The 18,013-nt window shown below is 42.8% G+C and overlaps 2 protein-coding genes across 3 annotated transcripts; both read right to left on the reverse strand.

Annotated features, from left to right (window-relative positions):
• Window positions 1-197: 197 nt before the first annotated feature.
• On the reverse strand, window positions 198-11,846 carry nub1 (negative regulator of ubiquitin-like proteins 1). Of its 2 annotated transcripts, XM_086150657.1 has the most exons (15): window positions 11,707-11,846; window positions 10,939-11,060; window positions 10,100-10,267; window positions 9,499-9,563; window positions 8,607-8,671; window positions 8,244-8,411; window positions 7,665-7,753; window positions 6,809-6,915; window positions 6,504-6,690; window positions 6,271-6,378; window positions 3,740-3,892; window positions 3,515-3,661; window positions 3,318-3,398; window positions 840-1,002; window positions 198-740 (listed from the first exon to the last, which is right to left on the reverse strand). In XM_086150657.1, the coding sequence occupies exons 2-15, from the start codon at window positions 11,053-11,055 to the stop codon at window positions 598-600; spliced, it is 1,761 nt and encodes a 586-aa protein (XP_086006783.1). In that variant the 5' UTR covers window positions 11,056-11,060; window positions 11,707-11,846; the 3' UTR covers window positions 198-597. The 2 variants fall into 2 exon arrangements, with proteins under 2 accessions (XP_086006783.1, XP_086006784.1); XM_086150658.1 differs by lacking the exons at window positions 10,939-11,060; window positions 11,707-11,846 and having other exon boundaries at window positions 9,499-9,565; window positions 10,101-10,171.
• A 912-nt stretch (window positions 11,847-12,758) lies between these two features.
• Window positions 12,759-15,514, reverse strand: LOC147231686 (uncharacterized). Its single transcript, XM_086150312.1, has 4 exons — window positions 15,430-15,514; window positions 14,271-14,429; window positions 13,961-14,168; window positions 12,759-13,869 (listed from the first exon to the last, which is right to left on the reverse strand). The coding sequence occupies exons 1-4, from the start codon at window positions 15,479-15,481 to the stop codon at window positions 13,290-13,292; spliced, it is 999 nt and encodes a 332-aa protein (XP_086006438.1). The 5' UTR covers window positions 15,482-15,514; the 3' UTR covers window positions 12,759-13,289.
• Window positions 15,515-18,013: the final 2,499 nt, after the last annotated feature.

Genomic DNA, 18,013 nt, shown 5'->3' on the forward strand with positions numbered 1-18,013 from the left:
CACCATCAAAGTAGCCGCTGTTCGAAGCCGCTGGGCAAGAGGTGCGGTTTAACCCGAACAGGTCAGCTGTCGATCAGAGACGCGCTACCATTTACCCTTTCATTCACACCTGACGACTTTTAGTGTCTTCGATAAACCTGCTGACTGTGAGAGAGCCTGGAGCCATCTTTTTATCTATTACCAGCGAAGCGAAAGAATCAAATCCCATCTGCTTTATTGTCAGTCATTACTGAAAACCAACATAATCACAGGTCAGAGGGAATTCATGTTGGGGGTTTAACCCGGACAGTCCTCAATCAAAAAAAGGAAATCAAAAATAGACCTTAAAAAAAAAATCCCTCAAACTCAAAAATCAGTTTACCAAACAACCAAAAATCTTTGGCTTCTTTCGAATCATTTGAAAACTGTTTTTCTTTTCATTCGGAAAAGCCGAGTTCGTCCATTCTCTTAAAACTGTGAATATATCTGATTGAGATGGAAAAAAAAAAAATCAAATAAAATGTTAAAAAACACAAGAAAAACAGATTAAATTAGACCTTTGTTTTTGTTTTTAAAAAAGAAAAGCATTTGAGAAGATGAAACGTGTGTGTTTGCACATCACACGGCGTGCGCTCGTCCTGGGGTCAGGTAGCTCTTCATGGTGGCTATCAGCTGGCTCTCCTCCTCCAACGTCAGGTCAAGGTAGTCCTCCTCATGGGGGGAGATGTCCTCAAGCACCTCCTCCACCAGCTGCTTCTCCTCTGCAGGGTTCCAGCCCATCAAACCCCATGAATATCAACGCTTATTATTTCTCACCTGAATGCTATTTCTCCGATCGCCGGCTTCTGACGGCGTCCTACCCGGGGAGGAGGAGGTGCTCGGCTCCTCCGGGGAGGACGAGGTGGGATCCGGCAAGATGACGTCCCGGTTGTCCAGCAAGAGCTGCGTGGCCAATTGGACGTCTCCGCTGGTCAGTTTGAGCGCCGCCACGGACGCCCCCTTCTCGAAACCAAGGTACAGCAGCTGCGGAGACATGGTTCCACGCACCCGTTAGGATCGTACCATGTTGGAAAACTAGGGAGAGACTGTTTGTTTGTATCTATTCCGGTGGACTTTCCTCTATCTTGTAAACATGAAAATAATGAGGTTGCTCGATGTGAGAGGAAATTTGGAGCAGTGGTTTTCAATCTTTTTGAATTAAAAAAAAAATCCTGCAGCAAACCAACAACCCAAAACACTCAGCCTAATAAAGTACAGCAGAACTTTGACTCAGAGTGCATCGACTTAGGTCTTTTCAGAGAAACGAGTGACGATTTTTTCTTTTTTGCTTTGTGATATAAGCCGCTGTCCGTCACAAATTTTTGTGATAAATTGTAACATAGTGTGCACGCTAAATTTGGCAAAATTTGTGAATATATTGCCGCATTAGGTGTGTAGCAGATAAAGTTAAGCTAAGCGATAGAGCACCAAAACTAAAAACTAACTTCCCCCATCACTGTTTAAGTTAAATATACTTGTTTTTTTAAACATAATTTGTTATTTAGAAAGTACATTTTTCTTATTAAAAAAAAAAAAAAAAACTGCAGGGGCTGAAATGGATTTGTAGTGTTTCAATTCATTTTGGTGTGGAAATTTGATTTAATATGAGAGCAAACTGAGTTATGAGCTCAGTTATGAAACCAATTAAACTAGTCAAAGTATTACTGTACATATAAGTATAATATAGTCATTCATTTTAATTTATGTTGAGGCAAAGCCTTGCAAAATAAGGGGATTTCCCCGACGTCTCCGTCTCTGCAAAACACACACAGGCTAAGTGTTGAGCGTGTCCGCTAAATATCTGTTGATTCATCGAGTCGCTACGCCAATTTCCCATTTACGTGTTTCTTTTTCCAAAACAACACTTTATTGTGTGTCCGAGTGGGACTTCAGCTATTTCTTAAACCAATGTTACTGTTTAGAGAGGCTTCGCAGGCTGGTAGAATGGCCATCTCTGCCGTTGTGTGTAGCTTTTTGGATTTGGCTACAAGTTCAGCAGATTGCTAGCTAGCTTTGAAGAGCTCTTTCGTTCACCTTCCTGTTTTTTCTCATTAAACGTCGCCTGTTTTACAGAGGCGAACGAACCGGTTTGCCTTTTTTTGTTTTGAAGTTACAAGTGTTGGGTTTCGAGATGCCATTAGAAGTTTGCTTGGTATCATTGTACTGTTGGGTAGCTTTTCCCCTCACACAGCTAGCATAGCATTGTGAAAGATAGCTTTGGCTGTATCTACCTGAGCATGCCGTCTTTTTCCTTCTTTTGACTGCCGCTCATACGTCCAGAGCCCATGTTGGAGTTAGTATTTTTCCTTTTCAATAACTCCGTCACTGTCACTGCTAACTCTCACTTAGCGTCGCTAATTCTATTGTCTTGATTTACAAGGTAACTAGCTACCTGCTGCCTCCCACTGACATGGAAGAGTAATAAAATAATCTGCCTGCCACTAGCTTGTAGCGGACATTCACGTTGGCTAAATATTTGGAGGCGAGAATTCATCAATTTACAAAAAAAAATTGTTTTTTAGACAAAGTAAATTACACTAATTAGCTTTCATGCAACAATCTTTCATGGTGCGCTAGAGTGCCACGTTGTAAAACATTGGTTTGACCCGCGAGCAGGCAACTTTGGACCCATTTCCCGTTAAAAAAAGAAAACTCTGGAGCCTTTTGGCATCTGAAAATATATATTTTCTTCTTCCGTTGGTGCAATGCTAACAGAGAAAATTGAAATTCTACATCTGCAAGCAACAAGTACATTCTGAAAGACGGAAAATACTGAAAATTTTTTCAGTTTTCCTTTTCAGGACATAATGGCCAAACTTTAATTACCCCCCTGCAGCAAACCGAAAATGCCGTCCATGTGCTGTATCGCATGCAAATAAAAAAACAGGGCTATTATATACATTATATAATATTATGTAAATATTTTATATGATATAAATATACATTTGCAAATTAAATAGCCAATCAAAATATAATTTTTTTGTGATTTTCTTTTGGTCCTGAACCATGTCAGGTTTGTAAAAGGTCACTAAATAGCCTTGCAGGGGCGCTGTGTCACAAATCTGCTGGCGCATATTTTGAGCGCCAAGAAATTAAACACCTTTAATTTAATGTTACAAGATCACCATAATCTGCAAATTTAGAATTATACTAAAAAAATAGACTAAGATGACATTAATCCAAATTAAATGCCTGTAACAGTTTATACTTATAGAGTTAGAGTTATACTGTTGAAAAATATTAAATGGCTCGTTTTTCACGTGGAAAAATTAGCCGTGGAGGCGGGACCTGAAACCCACCTGCTCCAGTATCTCGGGCCGGGCGGCGCCGTCGGCATGCTGCTCGGCCGCCTGGACGGTCTGGCTGGAGTCCAGCAGGATCTGAGGACGACCCGTGGTGAGAAAACTAAGTATATCACAGACGAATGAGAGGCTCCTCGCCCGGAGACTGGAGCAATCTTTCTGGCGAGAGCAAGAAAACAGAAAAAGCCACCGACCCCGTAGGCTTTGTTGACGTCTCCGTCGGCGTGGTGCAGAGCTCGGGCGGCGTCCCTCTGCGAGTAGCCGAACTCCATCAGGGTGTTGATCCCCTCCGTCCTCCTCCTCCTCTTTTGGCTCTCCCGCTGCTTCATCTTCTCTCGCTCCTGCCGGACAAACGGGTTAGCCGGGTCGGCTCGGGGGCGGACTCGACGCCGCCGGCTCATTTTCTGATTCGGCATCACCTCTCTGCAGTTGCTGATGTGGATGGCTGCCTCGTGGATGTCGCCCTGGCAGGCCCGCAGCCCGAGTCGGGCCTCTCTCTCAGAGAAGCCCAGCGACATCAGCTCGGTCATGGAATCTGAGTTCAGGCAAAGGCGCCCGTACAGAGTCTCCACCTGCGACGGCGAGAGGTGGGGGCGTAGAATAAAAACAAATCCCGCTCCAGGAAGTAGCCTCCTTTTTGGGGGGAATTTTGTTTCACATTCACGTGGACAGTAAAGGACCACGGTAGGGTGATGTGAGACTCTTCAATACTCAAAAACAATCCCGCCGTGAAGAAGAGGAAGACAACGCAGACGACGTGAGCGGAGAAGTTGCAGCAGCCTTCATGTTCTACATGTAACCGTGGCCTATCAGAGGAACTGAAGTGTTTTCATGCTCACGCTGTGTGTGGAAAAACACGCTGTTAGCTAACTCCGTTACTTATTTTGGCCGAAATGTTGATGTCCGGCTGTGAGGCCTAGAAACCCCTTTGTGGGGTACCACGCCACAGGAACTTGGACCTCTCAAGCATTTTGTCGCAAGAGAACAGCTGAGCAGTGACAAGTGGATTTTAAAAATGGCGCATCTTAGGTATCTGGTATTCCACCACACCATAACGTCATATGAGTTTCTATGGAAGTGTAAAGAGACCCTGCCTCGGAGAAGGAGCTAACATGCTTCGATGACCTGAGCTCCGTGGTCTGTGGTTCCTGTGCTGTCTGAATGCACCAAGAAACTACTTTCGGTAACTCCTTAACTTATGAGGTAAATTGGTTCCCAGACCAAGCTTGAAATACAATCTGTTAGGATATCAAATTAAATTTCCCCATTAAATGAGTTGAAATGCTATTAACCCATATCAGCCCCCTCGTCTTGTAATGTGTTTATATAATAAGAAAATGTACTTTATAAAAAGTGACATGCGGTAATTTTCAAGCTGGTGAGTCACTGACTTTCCTGAGGCAGCAGAACTGCGTGCCTCACTATGTGGCTCTTGCAGCCGTTTTATAATCCCTATGCCAAAGAAACTAGTAATACACATACAGTTATTGACAAAAAAACATTGTACATTGGAAATGTAGTTTATATGGCAACATACAGAGGGTCAGCAATACGGTCTTCGTGCAGAGCATGCCAGCAGTCAGCTGTTATTGTGCAATCTACATCGAGACTTAACAGCTTCAACACTTGTCTCTTCCGTATTTGAACAGTAAATGTGAAAATCCAGAGATTTTTAAATAAAAAACTATCGAAAACTGGTGAAGTTAGATGAATAATACCTTTATAGTGCAAATCACTGATAAAAAAAAAACATTTAATTATTTTTATCGTTTCATATTTTTTTTCTTTCTAAGACTGGCAAGTGAGGCACAGCCTCTCCTGCCTCCCCTGACTCCATGTCACTGTTAACAAATAATGTAAATAAATCAAAAATAATATTTAATAAGAAGAAATAAATAAACAAATAAACTGGCTCTATGAAGTGTATTTTCCTTGAAAATTGGACAAAGATGCTGCTGGCAACGGCAAAGGAGGTTGGGGTACTTCTTCATTTCATGTTCTATCATTTAACTCACTCGCTACACACCTAATGCAACATGTTTTGCTAAATTTAACTTGCACACTTTGTTACACTTTATTGCTAAACTTCATTTAGCAACGGAGTGAATGCCGGTCCTCTTATTTAAAAGGATCTGGCTTTAAATGACTTTTCCAGTGCCTAGTTCATCAATGTTCTCACCGTCTGCTGCACCAAATCCCAGTAAATGTCCCCTGTCTTCTCACAGATGATGCTCTCCATCACGGTATCTCACTAACGACAACATCTCCATCTTTTTTTTTTACCCTTGTTGTTGTCATTCCATTCACATCCTGTTTATTTCTATCAGTGTCATTCTGTTACCTGTTCCTATACTTTTAATTTTCTCTTCTATTCATATCTTTATTCAAATTTATTGATATAGTATATTTATAGATATAGTTGATATACTTATTGATAGAGTTTCCCCTATAGGGATCAATAAAGTATTATCTTATCATTATTTCTTCATTTTTTATCATTATTTTGTCACGGGCGGGTCCATGAAAAGATACGCACACCTCGCTAACGTTTTCCCATGAATTCTGCTGGGCTACCTAGTGGCGGGCGGTGTGTCCGGCTGTTTATACACACTTCACGGATAGCGGCGGCATTGCTGTCAATCACTCCCCTGCTCGCTCCTAACTCAGATGTTGGCTCGTTTCACAAAGATGTAAAAAAAAAAAAACAACTTAGTGACGGTTCTTATCTCGGAAAACTCGTCAGTCGATGCACTCGTGAGTTAAGCCTTCGCTGTATTTCCTGAAAAGTTGCTCAGAACTGCAAATAGTGTAAAAGAAGCTACACAGTATTCTACTCCAGATTCTGCTCCTCTGACTAGCCTCAGCTCCAACGATTATTTTGGGGCATCAATGTTTACGGTGAGAAGGAATTGAATGCTTTTTCGAAGGGGTCGGGAGGGTCTGCGGTTACCTTTTCAAGCTGGTGTCGAGCCTGAGTGTCGTTCCCCTCGATGTAGGACAACAGACTCTGCAGCAGGTACAGACGCAGGAACAGCACATCCTCCCGTCCCGTATTGCCCTGCAGAGAAAAAAAATGCAACCCTCGCCATCGACGTGGTTCGCCCGAGGACAGACAAGTGTGTGTGTGCGTGTGTGTGTGTGTGTGTGTGTGTGTGTGTGTGTGTGAGGGGGCGGGCGTTCAACCTTGATCATGAGCAGCCGCTGCTGCTGCGCGCCATAGCAGCGCTGAAAGCAGTTCTCGGCCGTCTGCAGCCGGCTGCGCCCGTCGTCCAGGCAGGTGAGAGCCTCCAGGGCCTGGTAACACCAGACAATGTCCAGCTGGAGGACAGCGAAGTTGTCCACGGAGGAGAGGAGGGCTGAGCCGCACTCACTTCTCACACACACACACACACACACACGCACACACACATGCACACAAGAGGTACAATTACTGGGGAATGGCATCTGCTGAGATTTTTTTCTAAGAGTGACTAGATGAAAATAAGAACCTGAAGTGCTGGTCGGCCTGCAGCAGGTGACCCAGGGCGTCGTCGTACTGTTTCCTCTTCATCAGGGAGCGGCCTTTCTCGTGGAGGCCCATGGCGAGGATCAGGGCCTGGAGGGGCAGACAGACCGTCTCAGGAAGCCAGAAGGAGGAGCAGTGGACTGCTCTTGGCAGGCGTTTCTGGCGCCGCTGTGCCAGGGCTTCAACTGCTTAGAGGTTCTCCTATTACTTAGGTTCTCTTTGTGTTCTCCTTGTTCATCTACATAATTTCTCTTTATGTTCTCCTCTCTTAGTTCTCTAAACCAGGGGTCCCCGACCCCCAGTCTCTGTATCATTTGGTATCGGTCCACAAAGAAAATCTTTCTTAGTACAAATCATCTTATTTTGAAAAACGTCTGTTTCCGCCTTCACCTTATTGCTGCACTCAACTCTGTTGCGCCATTTCGCACGTAAGCTACCACAAGCTAGCCCTTATAAAAACAATGAGCCAGAAACAGAAGTCGCTGGAGAGTTATTTCGGGAAGAAACTAGCGAACGATAAGGCCGCAGAAGCGTCGCAGACCGCCAATAACAAGAAAGCTGCATTTAAAAGAAAATATCCAGATTCCTACTTAAATTACAGGTTAATTGCAACTGATGATACACAAGCTCTGCACCCGCTATGCATTATTTTTATATCATATTAGTATAATTGCCTAATATTACATGTAATCGTTGTATTCAGGTTAAATACTGTGAACTGACCAAAGTTTTTATTATCTGAACCCCCGTGGAAACATTTTCATGCATATAACTATTCCCTGGTACAAAAAGGTTGTAACCCTCCCCTCCTCAGGTCCTTTGCGACCCTTGTGACCAACCTTCTTCTCCCTGTGGGGGATTTTGAGCGGGTTCCCCTTCTGATCTGCGATTTCCAGGAAAGGCGTGGTGTGAGGGTCCTCGCTGCCGTCTGACGAGAGAAGAGGACTCCCATTAATAAACCCCGGTGTCCGTGTGGGAGCTAAGCTAATCTTGAGCGCTATCGATTGTCTTCTGTGTTCAAAAAAACGTATTCTTGCATGACGTTTTGAGCAAACAGCTCTTTTAAGTACCTTTTTTGTACTGTATGTAGAATACATTTTTATTTTTGAAGCACTTTTTGGTGAGCTGATTTTTTTCAAACCTCTATTCAGCCGACTTTTTTGATCCAGCACTCGTTCCTAACTGGACAGTGGATGTGTGTGTTTTTTACCTTTTTCTTGTTCTCCGTGTTCACTCAATGCTTTATTTAGATTATTATTCATATTTTTTTTTTTTGTCTGTTGACAGTTTGAGGACGAAAGGAGGGATCGGCAGAGAATCAGGCAAGCGGGAGCAAGGATTCACCGCGCTCGGCATCCAGAGCACATGGAAAATGTTTTATTCTTGTAAGAACTGCCTCACACTAACTCTACACCGACCTCTCTCCAACAGGATCTGGAAGCCCTTCTCCGTTCTCTGCAGGCTCTCTTTCTGGTTCTTGGCCCTCTGGTCCTCCTTCTGGTCTTGCTGCTTCCACTCAGGGTCGCTCACCTTCAGCACCATCATCTTGCTGTGGTTCTGCACTCCCTGCTCGTCCAGGCGCCGGTCTAAATAAGCGTGGGGAAGAATCCCGGTTAATATTTTATCTTTCAGTGAGGAAACTGTCTAAGTCACAATTTCTTCCTTAAAAATTCCCCTTCTTTCTGAGAGATGGGGATATTTCCTGTTTACATTGTAAATGAGCAAAAACATCAATTAGCTTTTTATCAGTTTTGATGAATATCTGGATGACCTGGACTCACCTGCAGACAAGGTTTTTCCGTTCAGGATCAGTTTGACTGTTTTGAGTCCGAACTCATCCCTGATCCTGCACCACAACACAGACACACACAAAAACAAACGGTTGTCAATCACCACCGGAGAGAGAAAACCTGAACCAGAACCGGCTCCTCCGGCAGTTCCACTGTGGAGGAAGTGGTGTGCAATGCCACCAGCGAAAGGAAGGGAGAAGAAGAGGACGACATGGCGTCGGTCGAAACGGGGAGAGAAACCCCCTTTCTTTGAATGAACTTTAACACTATGGCTTTTTGATACTTTATACCGTAATTTCTGGACTTTTGAGCGCACCTCAATATAAGCCGCACCGGCTAGCCGATCGCTATCTTGGGCTTCCTCCTGCGCACTAAAACCGTCAAAGTCGTCTTCTTCGGTGTCGGAGTTGAATGGACTCAGAATTTCCCGGTCATTTCATCGGTCTGATGTGACGAGGAGAAATGTTTTAGCAGCTTGAAGCTCGTTAGCCCACCCCACCCAGTCCATATATTAGCCGCATCGTTGTTTACGCGACAAAAGTCGCGGCTTATCGTCCAGAAATTACAGTATATATTTGTTGCGCTACCCTCGGCTTAACAGATTTCTTGTGTATATATTAGTTAATAATTGAAAAAAAAAGTTAGCTTGTCGGCTGCCACGGATGTTAGCTTGTCAGCTGGGGTGGGGGCGTCTCTCCATCGCCCCCCGAGTAGATGTATCGTGTAACACGCCCGATGATGTTTGAAACCAATGTACCTGTTAACATATGTAACCTGAGCATAAATAAGCTCCAGGAATGGTTTCAAAAAGTTCCTTTGTTTAGAATTCATTATTTTTACTTCTCTCTAAATGTGGATTTGAAGTGGCTGCCATCGTGCTTACCTGTCCATCACATCCTGAGCCAGGACATCCAGCTTGGTCTCAATGTAGCTCTTGGTTTTCCGATCCTGTGGCAAAACAAAGCAGGGGAAGCTTAAATAGGATAGGTCTCACACACACACACACACAAACACACACGCACACACACACACACACACACACACACACACACACACACACACACACACACACACACACAGACATCAATGCAATAGCGATCCAATCACTTGTTTTTCTTTAAAGACGGATTTTGTTCCTACAAAGTACTCTGTAATTTTCACTTATTACCAGTAAGTAGAAATTTGTTCACGAGGAGGAGGGCTGATGAGCAAATCAACAAAACATTATTCGAGTCCCTGGGAGGTCACAGGGAGAAAACGAGGAGTTTTACAGGATAATCATGAAAGAAAGTACAATTACAAAGTGGAAAAAGTGGATCGGCGACTTCGGATGAGTTATTCTATGCCATCTGACGACACCTCTCAATAAAAAAATCCTTTGAGAGCAGAATCCCTTCGAACAGGGACCTGGTATGTATCTGGGGTCGGCTCTGGGCTCCAGAATGTGAGGATGACATCCCATAAATAAAGTGAATATTAAGCACCTTTTTTGTCTCCTTGGGTAGCAGCAACTCCAACGTTGCTATGTTGGTTTCTCTGAATGTCCTCTTCTGCTTCCCTCTCTTCACCGCCTGCAGCCGGATGGACTCCAGGGCGCCCCCGACCTCCAGCTCTGGCAGACTAAGCAGAGGGGCGTAGCGCTTGACCAGTTCCTGTTGAGGAGAGAAACCAAAAACTGAAAATAGGAGAGAGCAAGATAAACACAAAATAAACGTCTTCATCTTTTTAAACAGTTCTTACAGAGACCAACTAGTTCCGACTTTTAGGGGAAATCTGATTGGTCTATCGCAGGGGTGGGCAATTATTTTGGCTGGCGGGCCACATTTCTTATTAATTTTTATGCGCGGGCCAACTAGGTGAATAAAATGAAAATTGCATTTTAAATATTTCAATTTTTTGGCATTTTATTTCAATTTTAAAATCCTTAATGATCATATAAATGTACCAACCAATATTATTTTGTATGTAATCATCCGTACAAAATTAAAAAAAGGAAAAAATGCCATTCTAAATTCAATACTTGTTAAAATAATGAAAGAAAATAGTTTGTCATGCTGGATAAAAAAAGGAAATAAGGAAATAAGGAAATAAAAAAGATGTGGCCCGCGGGCCATAAAATGACTCTAGCTCTCAAACCTGTCAAAAATGAGGACCAGCATAGGTTACCGTGACAACATATCATTAATGAAACTACACATCCTAAAGGGGTCTATAAACATCACCCCAGATTTCACTCAATATCGGCATACCAGCGGGGTGAACATACGCCTGATGCTGAATTATTTTATGACCTTTTAACATTTATCCTTCAGTTGCGGCTGACCTGCATGTGCTGAGGTCCCGGCTCGTTTTCGCCGCTGGTGAACGGCGGGTTCCACAGCTGGACCTTCTCCTGCTTCAGCAGGATCTTCAGCTTGGCCTCCGTGTTCTGCTCCGCCATCTTCTCTGGAGAGAGAAGAGAGACCAGTAATGAGCAGGAAGAAAGAAAGAGAGGAGGAGCGGCGAGGGAACACGTCCAACTACAACCATATGCGGGGATGTCCTGCTAACACAGTGACAGGCTGCTCCTCCTAAAGTGTGTGATGGGGTTTTACAAGGAATACTGATGGTTCACACACACACACACACACACACACACACACACACACACACACACACACACACACACACAATCTGAAAACTCTTAGTCCAATACGAATCCCTTAGCTTTCCAAAGATTACTTTTAACACATGTTTACTCCAAGAATGCTCTACCCTTTGTTCATTTTTCCTCTTCTGTTTATTTCTTGCCTGCTAATCAAACGACCACTCGTCTTTCTCTTTCGATACACTTTCGGTGCTACTATATTAACATTAAGAAACAACGCAGAAGTTCACTATGACATTGAAGGTGACATTTATGGTCTGAATATTGTGTTAATGACATAGTTTCTTTTTGTCTGGACTGTGTTTGAAGGCTACAGTTAGCCCGAGAGAAAGTGAAACTACAGCTCAGTTAGCTAACAGTCGCCCTCCGCAGCTGCTAGCTTTCGAACACGGCTGCGTCCTCCGAAACCAAACCCGGCTGCCACGGTCGACGACTGTCGGTTACCTCGAAGCCTGGGGAACTTGACGTCCGAAAAACGTCTGTCGTTTCCCCGTAAGGACCTCCGTGTCCTCCTCCTCCTCTTCCTCCTCCTCCACCGCCGCCACTTCAGGTCAACGACGTTGTGTTGTTGTTGTTTACAGAGAAACGAGGTGGTGACGCGAACGAAGAGGTCTCACTCTGAACAATTTTTCAAAAACCAAGAAACTAAAGGAAACTTGGAACCCAATCTGTCAAACTCAAATTGGGTTTCATTATTTTTGATGTAGTGATACTCTTTTTAATATATGCAATCTCAGAAATAGTATGGCGAAACAGAAGGACCAAACTTTATTTACATTGCATTTTTAATTATCTTGTGAAATTTTCCAGACATAATTAATGCATCTTTCGGGATTTTCTGTTCTTCTCTGCTTTTTGACTTTTCCGTACCTCATCGTACTTTGACACAATTTTGAAGAGAAGAGTAATCGTGCGGCTAAAACATCACAACTTGCCTCTTTAACAGTCACAGGAGAGGCCCATACGTTCTAATGGACCCCTTGAAATTATTATGACTACCAAGGAAAATATATGAAAACAATTAAGAACTACTTTGGGGCTTTGCACAAGAACGCGTTTTTCATATATTTGGCATGCAAAAAACAGAAAAGAAGGCAATAAAACAGCTCTAATTCCTCTAATTCCTCCCTTTAATTCCTCTCAAAATCTATGTACTTGAGCCCTTAAAACACTTTATAGCCTTGATTTGTTACTTTGACACTTAATAGTTTTATTTGTATTTCTAATTCTCCCCCCTTTTTATACAGTGTATACAATTTCCTACTATTAATTATCATTGTTATGTTTTTCTTGAAACTCTGGCAAAACAATTTCCTTCGGGATAAATAAAGTTGTTCTTATTCTTATTCTAACATCTGCTTTGTGACTGTTGTTTCCTTCGCACCCGCAAAAATAATGACACTGATGATGTTCCGTGTTACTGTCAGTTTTATTGTCAGAGAGACAACAAAAGACCACAAAACGCCAGTCTTCTTTTTGAATGTTGGCTAGACGATGGTAAGACGATGTCGTGCTGCGGTTAGTTACGAAGACGGTATATTTGAACATCATCTGTCATCAGTGTTTTTTTGTCAAAGCGAAATTAAGCCTTTTACAACCATAAGTCAATTTTACAACAGGTGTAAATTTGTGTTTAAATATTGTCATTTCACAAAGGTAATATGAATGAAAATCGCGGTAGCATTTAAATACTAACAACTCATCATTGTCAGAATGTCACATACTGGGGACATTTTAACAATGCAACACTGGAATGGCAGGTTTAATAAGAACACACAGTGATTGTAACATGTAATCTATTTTCTTTATCAAAGTTATTTTGACATTAGACGTTTCGTGTTCCTTACCTGCTTTCACCCTCAGCTCAACATGTACATACAGATAACATTTTGTGTAATGGTCTGCATGTGGGATTCCGATGTGGCGATCCGATGAACCGTATTGGTCGATCCTATCGGTCGAAACATCTTCGATATTGAAGTCTGACTTTTGTAGTTTTACAGCGTCACGACGGGATGTACCGGGTCTCAGAAGGACGAGTAAAGTCCGAGCCTCTTGGCGGCTTCGGAGATCCTCGGGAGCCTCCGGTTGGGGAAGGGGTAGTTAACCTGGTTGTGGTGAGGCGAGGAACCCGCTTTTGCGGCGGACAGCAGAAACTTCCTGCACGCAGGCTCGTCTGGATCGGGATCATCCCGCAGGCCGGCAGCGCCGCACGCCTCGATTGAGAAACACGCCTCGTCGGCCAAACATGGCGAGGGGACGGCGGAGGAGGCATCGGAAAGGACGATGCTGGGAATTTTGAACGATGTGTGAACCAGATCCACGCCGGGGTCACCGAGGGACGCCTGAAGCCGATCCATGCTTTTACTGAAATCGCCCGCAAACATCTGAGGGACATCCGTGCCGGGATCATCGATGTGCACCTGAACGGGAGCCACGCAAGGAACGCCAGGGGATCCCATCTCGGCACCGCCGTCGGACGTACCGTCGCTCAAAACGTAGTCGTCGTCTTCTTCGTCTTTGGTGCTGCTGAAGCAGCTGGTGGTTGATTCTGAGAGTTTCCGCCCACCGGAGGATGAGGAAAAGGAGGATGAAAAAGGGGAGAGCCTGTTTGGAGACACAGAACAGAGAAAAACGGTATTTAGTTCAACCTGTTGAACTGATTAAATATGGAGAATTAGTGGAATGAGGAACCGACATGCAGCTGTTTGTCATCCTTGGAGGGAACACTGGAAGTTGGACATTGACGCTCGGGCAAGTGCACCGACGTTGACCCAGAAGCCAGGGGTCGTAGATGGCGGGGTCAGAGTCGAAGGTCGGAACCGGGCCGCGGCCGGATCCCCAAGGCGGCGACGGTCCCTGCCGGACCGAGACGACGCTGACTGCTTTGGACAGCTCATCTGAGACTGAGAGGCGAACACGACGTCAGAACCAGCAAGACTTTGTTTTCTCATCGGCACATTTTGGACTTCAACCGGTAACTAGGATGTAGACGCATGCAGACTCACCCATCTGGACCAGGAGCATCTGCCTCCTCTGGGTCTCTCTGGTGCTTCTGTATTGCTCCGCCAGCAGGGAGATGTCCATGTTCCTCCTGCTCCCCTCGTCGTCCTCTTCATCCTCTTCTTCCTCCTCCTCACTCACAAACCACTTGGACTTCCTCATACCTGCAGGACACGCTGACCTTTGACCCGTTCCTTTGATTTTATTTCAAGGCTAAGAACATGTGCCGCCTCGCGCACGGCGCCACCTGCCGGCCTGGAGTTTAAACTTTCCGCGGGACAAAGCAGTCTCACTTTTGTATAGCTTTCCTGAGCGAGGATGCGATGTGTGTAAGGTGTGTGAAATAATGGGGAAAAGTGTAAAATTATAAATTATATCATATTTGTAAAATGATAATTCTTATTATAAAATTATAGAAAAAAACTTCTTTTATAATATAATATAATATAATATAATATACTATAATATAATATAATATAAGCTCTCCTGAGCGAGGATGAGATGTGTGTCAGGTGTGCAAAATAATGGGGAAAAAGTTTAAAATTATTGATTATATTATATTTGTAAAATTATATTTATTATTATAAAATTACATAAAAATTTATAATGTAATATAGTATAATATAATATAATTTCACTAGTTATTCAGTCTGATGTAAAAGTATTCAGACTTCATAAAGCAGAATTTTTTTTTTTTTTTCCTCATCTCACCAACTCTCAGCAAGTCATGTCAACACGTGTAAAATCTAACATCTAGAATTATTAAATTCAATCCGATCATTCAGGGACTCCAGTACACACAGGGCATCGACACACATCATAATTTGTGTTGAATAATGTAATTATTTTCTCTTAAGAAAGCAAGTTTCTCAGTTAAACTGATAGGAAGTAATGTGCGATAAACAGCACGATAGGGTTTATCTGCGTATTTGATTTAGTCGCAATAGTCTTTGCATTGCACTCTTTTGTTTGCTAAAGCATAAGAATTATAGAAGTTCATAACTCGCTGTTCGCTGGGGCTAAAACAACATTAGCTGATGGTTTTACATGGATTAACATTAATATCGAGGCAGCTATATTTGATCAAGCTGTTAAACGAAAAAAAATGTTTGCAATTCCACATTTTCTTTTATTATCTGTATATTTAAATTTATAACGTCTTACCTTTCAGCTGCTCCCTGCTGGGACCCACACAGCAGCAGCAGGAGCAGGACATCCTGTTGGCAGCAGCAGCAGCAGAAGGGCTGGAAAATGAAGGTAGCACCACGAACCCAACCTTCCAAACCAGCCCAAAAGCTGTGATTTTTTTTTTTTTTCAGATTTACATGCGGAAAAGAATCCCGCCGCTTCTCCTGTTAAACTGAAAAATGCTCCAAAAAAAAAAAAAAAAAGCTTAATCTGACTTTGATTGGTGTGTAAATAGTGAAGGACGGCGAGCTGCGCTGACCTTCTTATTCACACAATCGCCTGCTTGACGTGGAGGAAGTGCAAACAAGAGAAAGGCCATTCACAATCGTGCACGGCAGATTTGGATTTAACTGGGCTATTAAAGCGCTGACTGCGCGGACCACCCACGCAACCATCAGACACGCTTTTTTTTTTATTACCGGTTTATTAACATTCCCACAAGATCAAATTGTTTATGCCAGATCAGACCACTTTATCTTTACTCGGGCTTGTTTTAGACAGACTTTTTCCACATCCTTGTCAGATTCAGGAGCCTGATTTTAGATTACATCAAAAATACATCCCCTTGCGATCATAGTAAGTTGTAAACCACTTGATGGGAAAGGCAGTGGCTCCTCAAAGATCCCCTTCATGGTTGCCTCTGAGGAAAGTCTCATTCTGTTATCTATTCTTATCCTTGTTGTTGTCACTCAATTTGCATCCTGTTTATTTTTGTCGCTGTTATTTTCTGTTTTGGTTGTCTATTCTCATCCTTGATGTTGTTTTTTTTTTCTTTCTGTTGTCAATTTTTATATGCAACATTAGAGTACAGTAGCATATGGTTTTTATCAGTGACGTGCAGTAAGGGGAGGCAGGAGAGGCCCTGCCTCACTTGCCAATCTTGGAAAGAAAAATGTAAAATGAAAAAAAAATTAATTCACTGGTTATATTTATCGGTAATTTGCACTATAAAGGTATTTTTCATTCAACTTCACCGGATTTAGATTGCTTTTTATTCAAAATCGCTGGATTTTCACATTCACTGTTCATGTGCAGTGATCCCTCGCTATAACGCGGTTTACTTTTCACGGTTTCGCTACTTCACGGATTTGCATCGTGCGTTGTGTTCTGCATTCTGATTGGCTAAAAAGTCACTCCGCTTCTTCTCTACCTGTGCGTCAATAACGTTGCAGTTTAATATGTACACGTACGTAAAACAGCTTGCCAAATTTACATTACGTACGTGCAAATTCTCTTGCAATTTCGAGTTTCCCTAAAACCCATAATGTTGACAAAACGCTCTGGACTGACAAAAGCGCCTGCGGCAGGGCCCAAAAGGCAGCGGAAGATGCTATCTATCGCAGATAAAGTTTAACTTCTGGACATGCTAAGGGAAGGTAAAAGCTATGTGGCTGTAGGTCGGCATTACGGAATAAATTAATCTTCCGTTCGTTCCATAAAGAAGGAAGAAAAAACCTAAGGACGACAACAGCAATAAGTTTCGCAGCAGCAATAAGGTCGCGGTGGGCGCTGCTAATCTCCACAATTTGAAGCCTTCTGTTCACATTGATGATTAAAATTATTATTTGACAGTACAGTATAGAAGTTATTTGTTGAAGAAAACGTTTCTAAAGTACAGTATTTTTATTTGTGAAACAAATGATTGAGCCTGTAAAATGGTCTGTTCTTTCTTTTCAATGTATAATAGAGTATCTAATTGTATAACAATTGCAAAAAAAAAAAAGGTTTCAACTTCAAGGATTTTGCCTATCCCAGGTTCTTTTAAGAACGTAACCCCCGCGAAAAACCAGGGTATACTGTACTGTTGAGCCTCAACGTAGATTGCGAAATGACAGCTGTCTGCTGGCAAGACCGTAGTGCTGTCTCTCTATGCTTTCAAAATGTTTAAACACTTATGTATGAACTACATTTCTAATGTACAGTGTTTTTTTGTCAACAACTGTATTTAAGTTACTGGTTTCTTGTGCTGAGCGATCATAAAACGGCTGCAAAGAGCCACTAAGTGAGGCACGCAGTTCTCCTGCCTCATGGCAGGGGGCGTTCGGGATCCCAGGGATTCTTTTTGCGACTCCTCGGCCGCAGAATACAGCGACAGCGCGCTACAGTTAGCAAGTCAAGTGCAGCAATCCATTTATTTTTTCCTCTCCTTACTCGAAATGGTGGTTTACACATCCAAACTTGGACAATTTTCTAAATAAGTAAAGGTAAAGGTAAGAATATAAGATTTTTTTTTTAAATTAAATGTGCTTTTTTGTGTGCTACAGTTTGTACAGTTTGTATTCATGACGAAAGATGAGATTTTAAACAAAAATGCCAATCAAATGGTGCGTAAGCTACTCATATGTTTGTAAATCTGATTGTGATGAAGTCAGTGCCTCACCAGCCATGAACCTCACCACACGTCACTGTTTTTTACACTTAATAAGTATATTTATTTTTATTGTAAGCCACTTCAAGCATTACGGATACACGGTTAGAACTTAAACACTATTGAAATATAATAATAATACCTCTGTATACCACTAGAGGACGCCTGAGTACTACTTGTACAAGTAACACA

This window comes from Fistularia commersonii, chromosome 8 (genome assembly GCF_037954325.1).
Source record: "Fistularia commersonii isolate RoL2024-O1a breed Wild chromosome 8, RoL_Fcom_v1.0, whole genome shotgun sequence".
Lineage (NCBI taxonomy): Eukaryota > Metazoa > Chordata > Actinopteri > Syngnathiformes > Fistulariidae > Fistularia > Fistularia commersonii.

What these genes read in the sequence shown, in the direction of transcription:
- LOC147231686 (XM_086150312.1), bottom strand. Translation starts at nt 15,481, where the DNA reads ATGTCCTGCTCCTGCTGCTGCTGTGTGGGTCCCAGCAGGGAGCAGCTG. An exon ending in CAGCAGGGAGCAGCTGAAAG is followed by an intron (nt 14,430 to 15,429) that starts GTAAGACGTTAT and finishes CGTGTCCTGCAG; the next exon opens with GTATGAGGAAGTCCAAGTGG. An exon ending in AGGATGACAAACAGCTGCAT is followed by an intron (nt 13,870 to 13,960) that starts GTCGGTTCCTCA and finishes GTCTCCAAACAG; the next exon opens with GCTCTCCCCTTTTTCATCCT.
- nub1 (XM_086150657.1), bottom strand. Translation starts at nt 11,055, where the DNA reads ATGGCGGAGCAGAACACGGAGGCCAAGCTGAAGATCCTGCTGAAGCAG. An exon ending in CGGGACCTCAGCACATGCAG is followed by an intron (nt 10,268 to 10,938) that starts GTCAGCCGCAAC and finishes TCTCCTCAACAG; the next exon opens with GAACTGGTCAAGCGCTACGC. An exon ending in TCCCCCACAGGGAGAAGAAG is followed by an intron (nt 6,916 to 7,664) that starts GTTGGTCACAAG and finishes CTGCCCCTCCAG; the next exon opens with GCCCTGATCCTCGCCATGGG.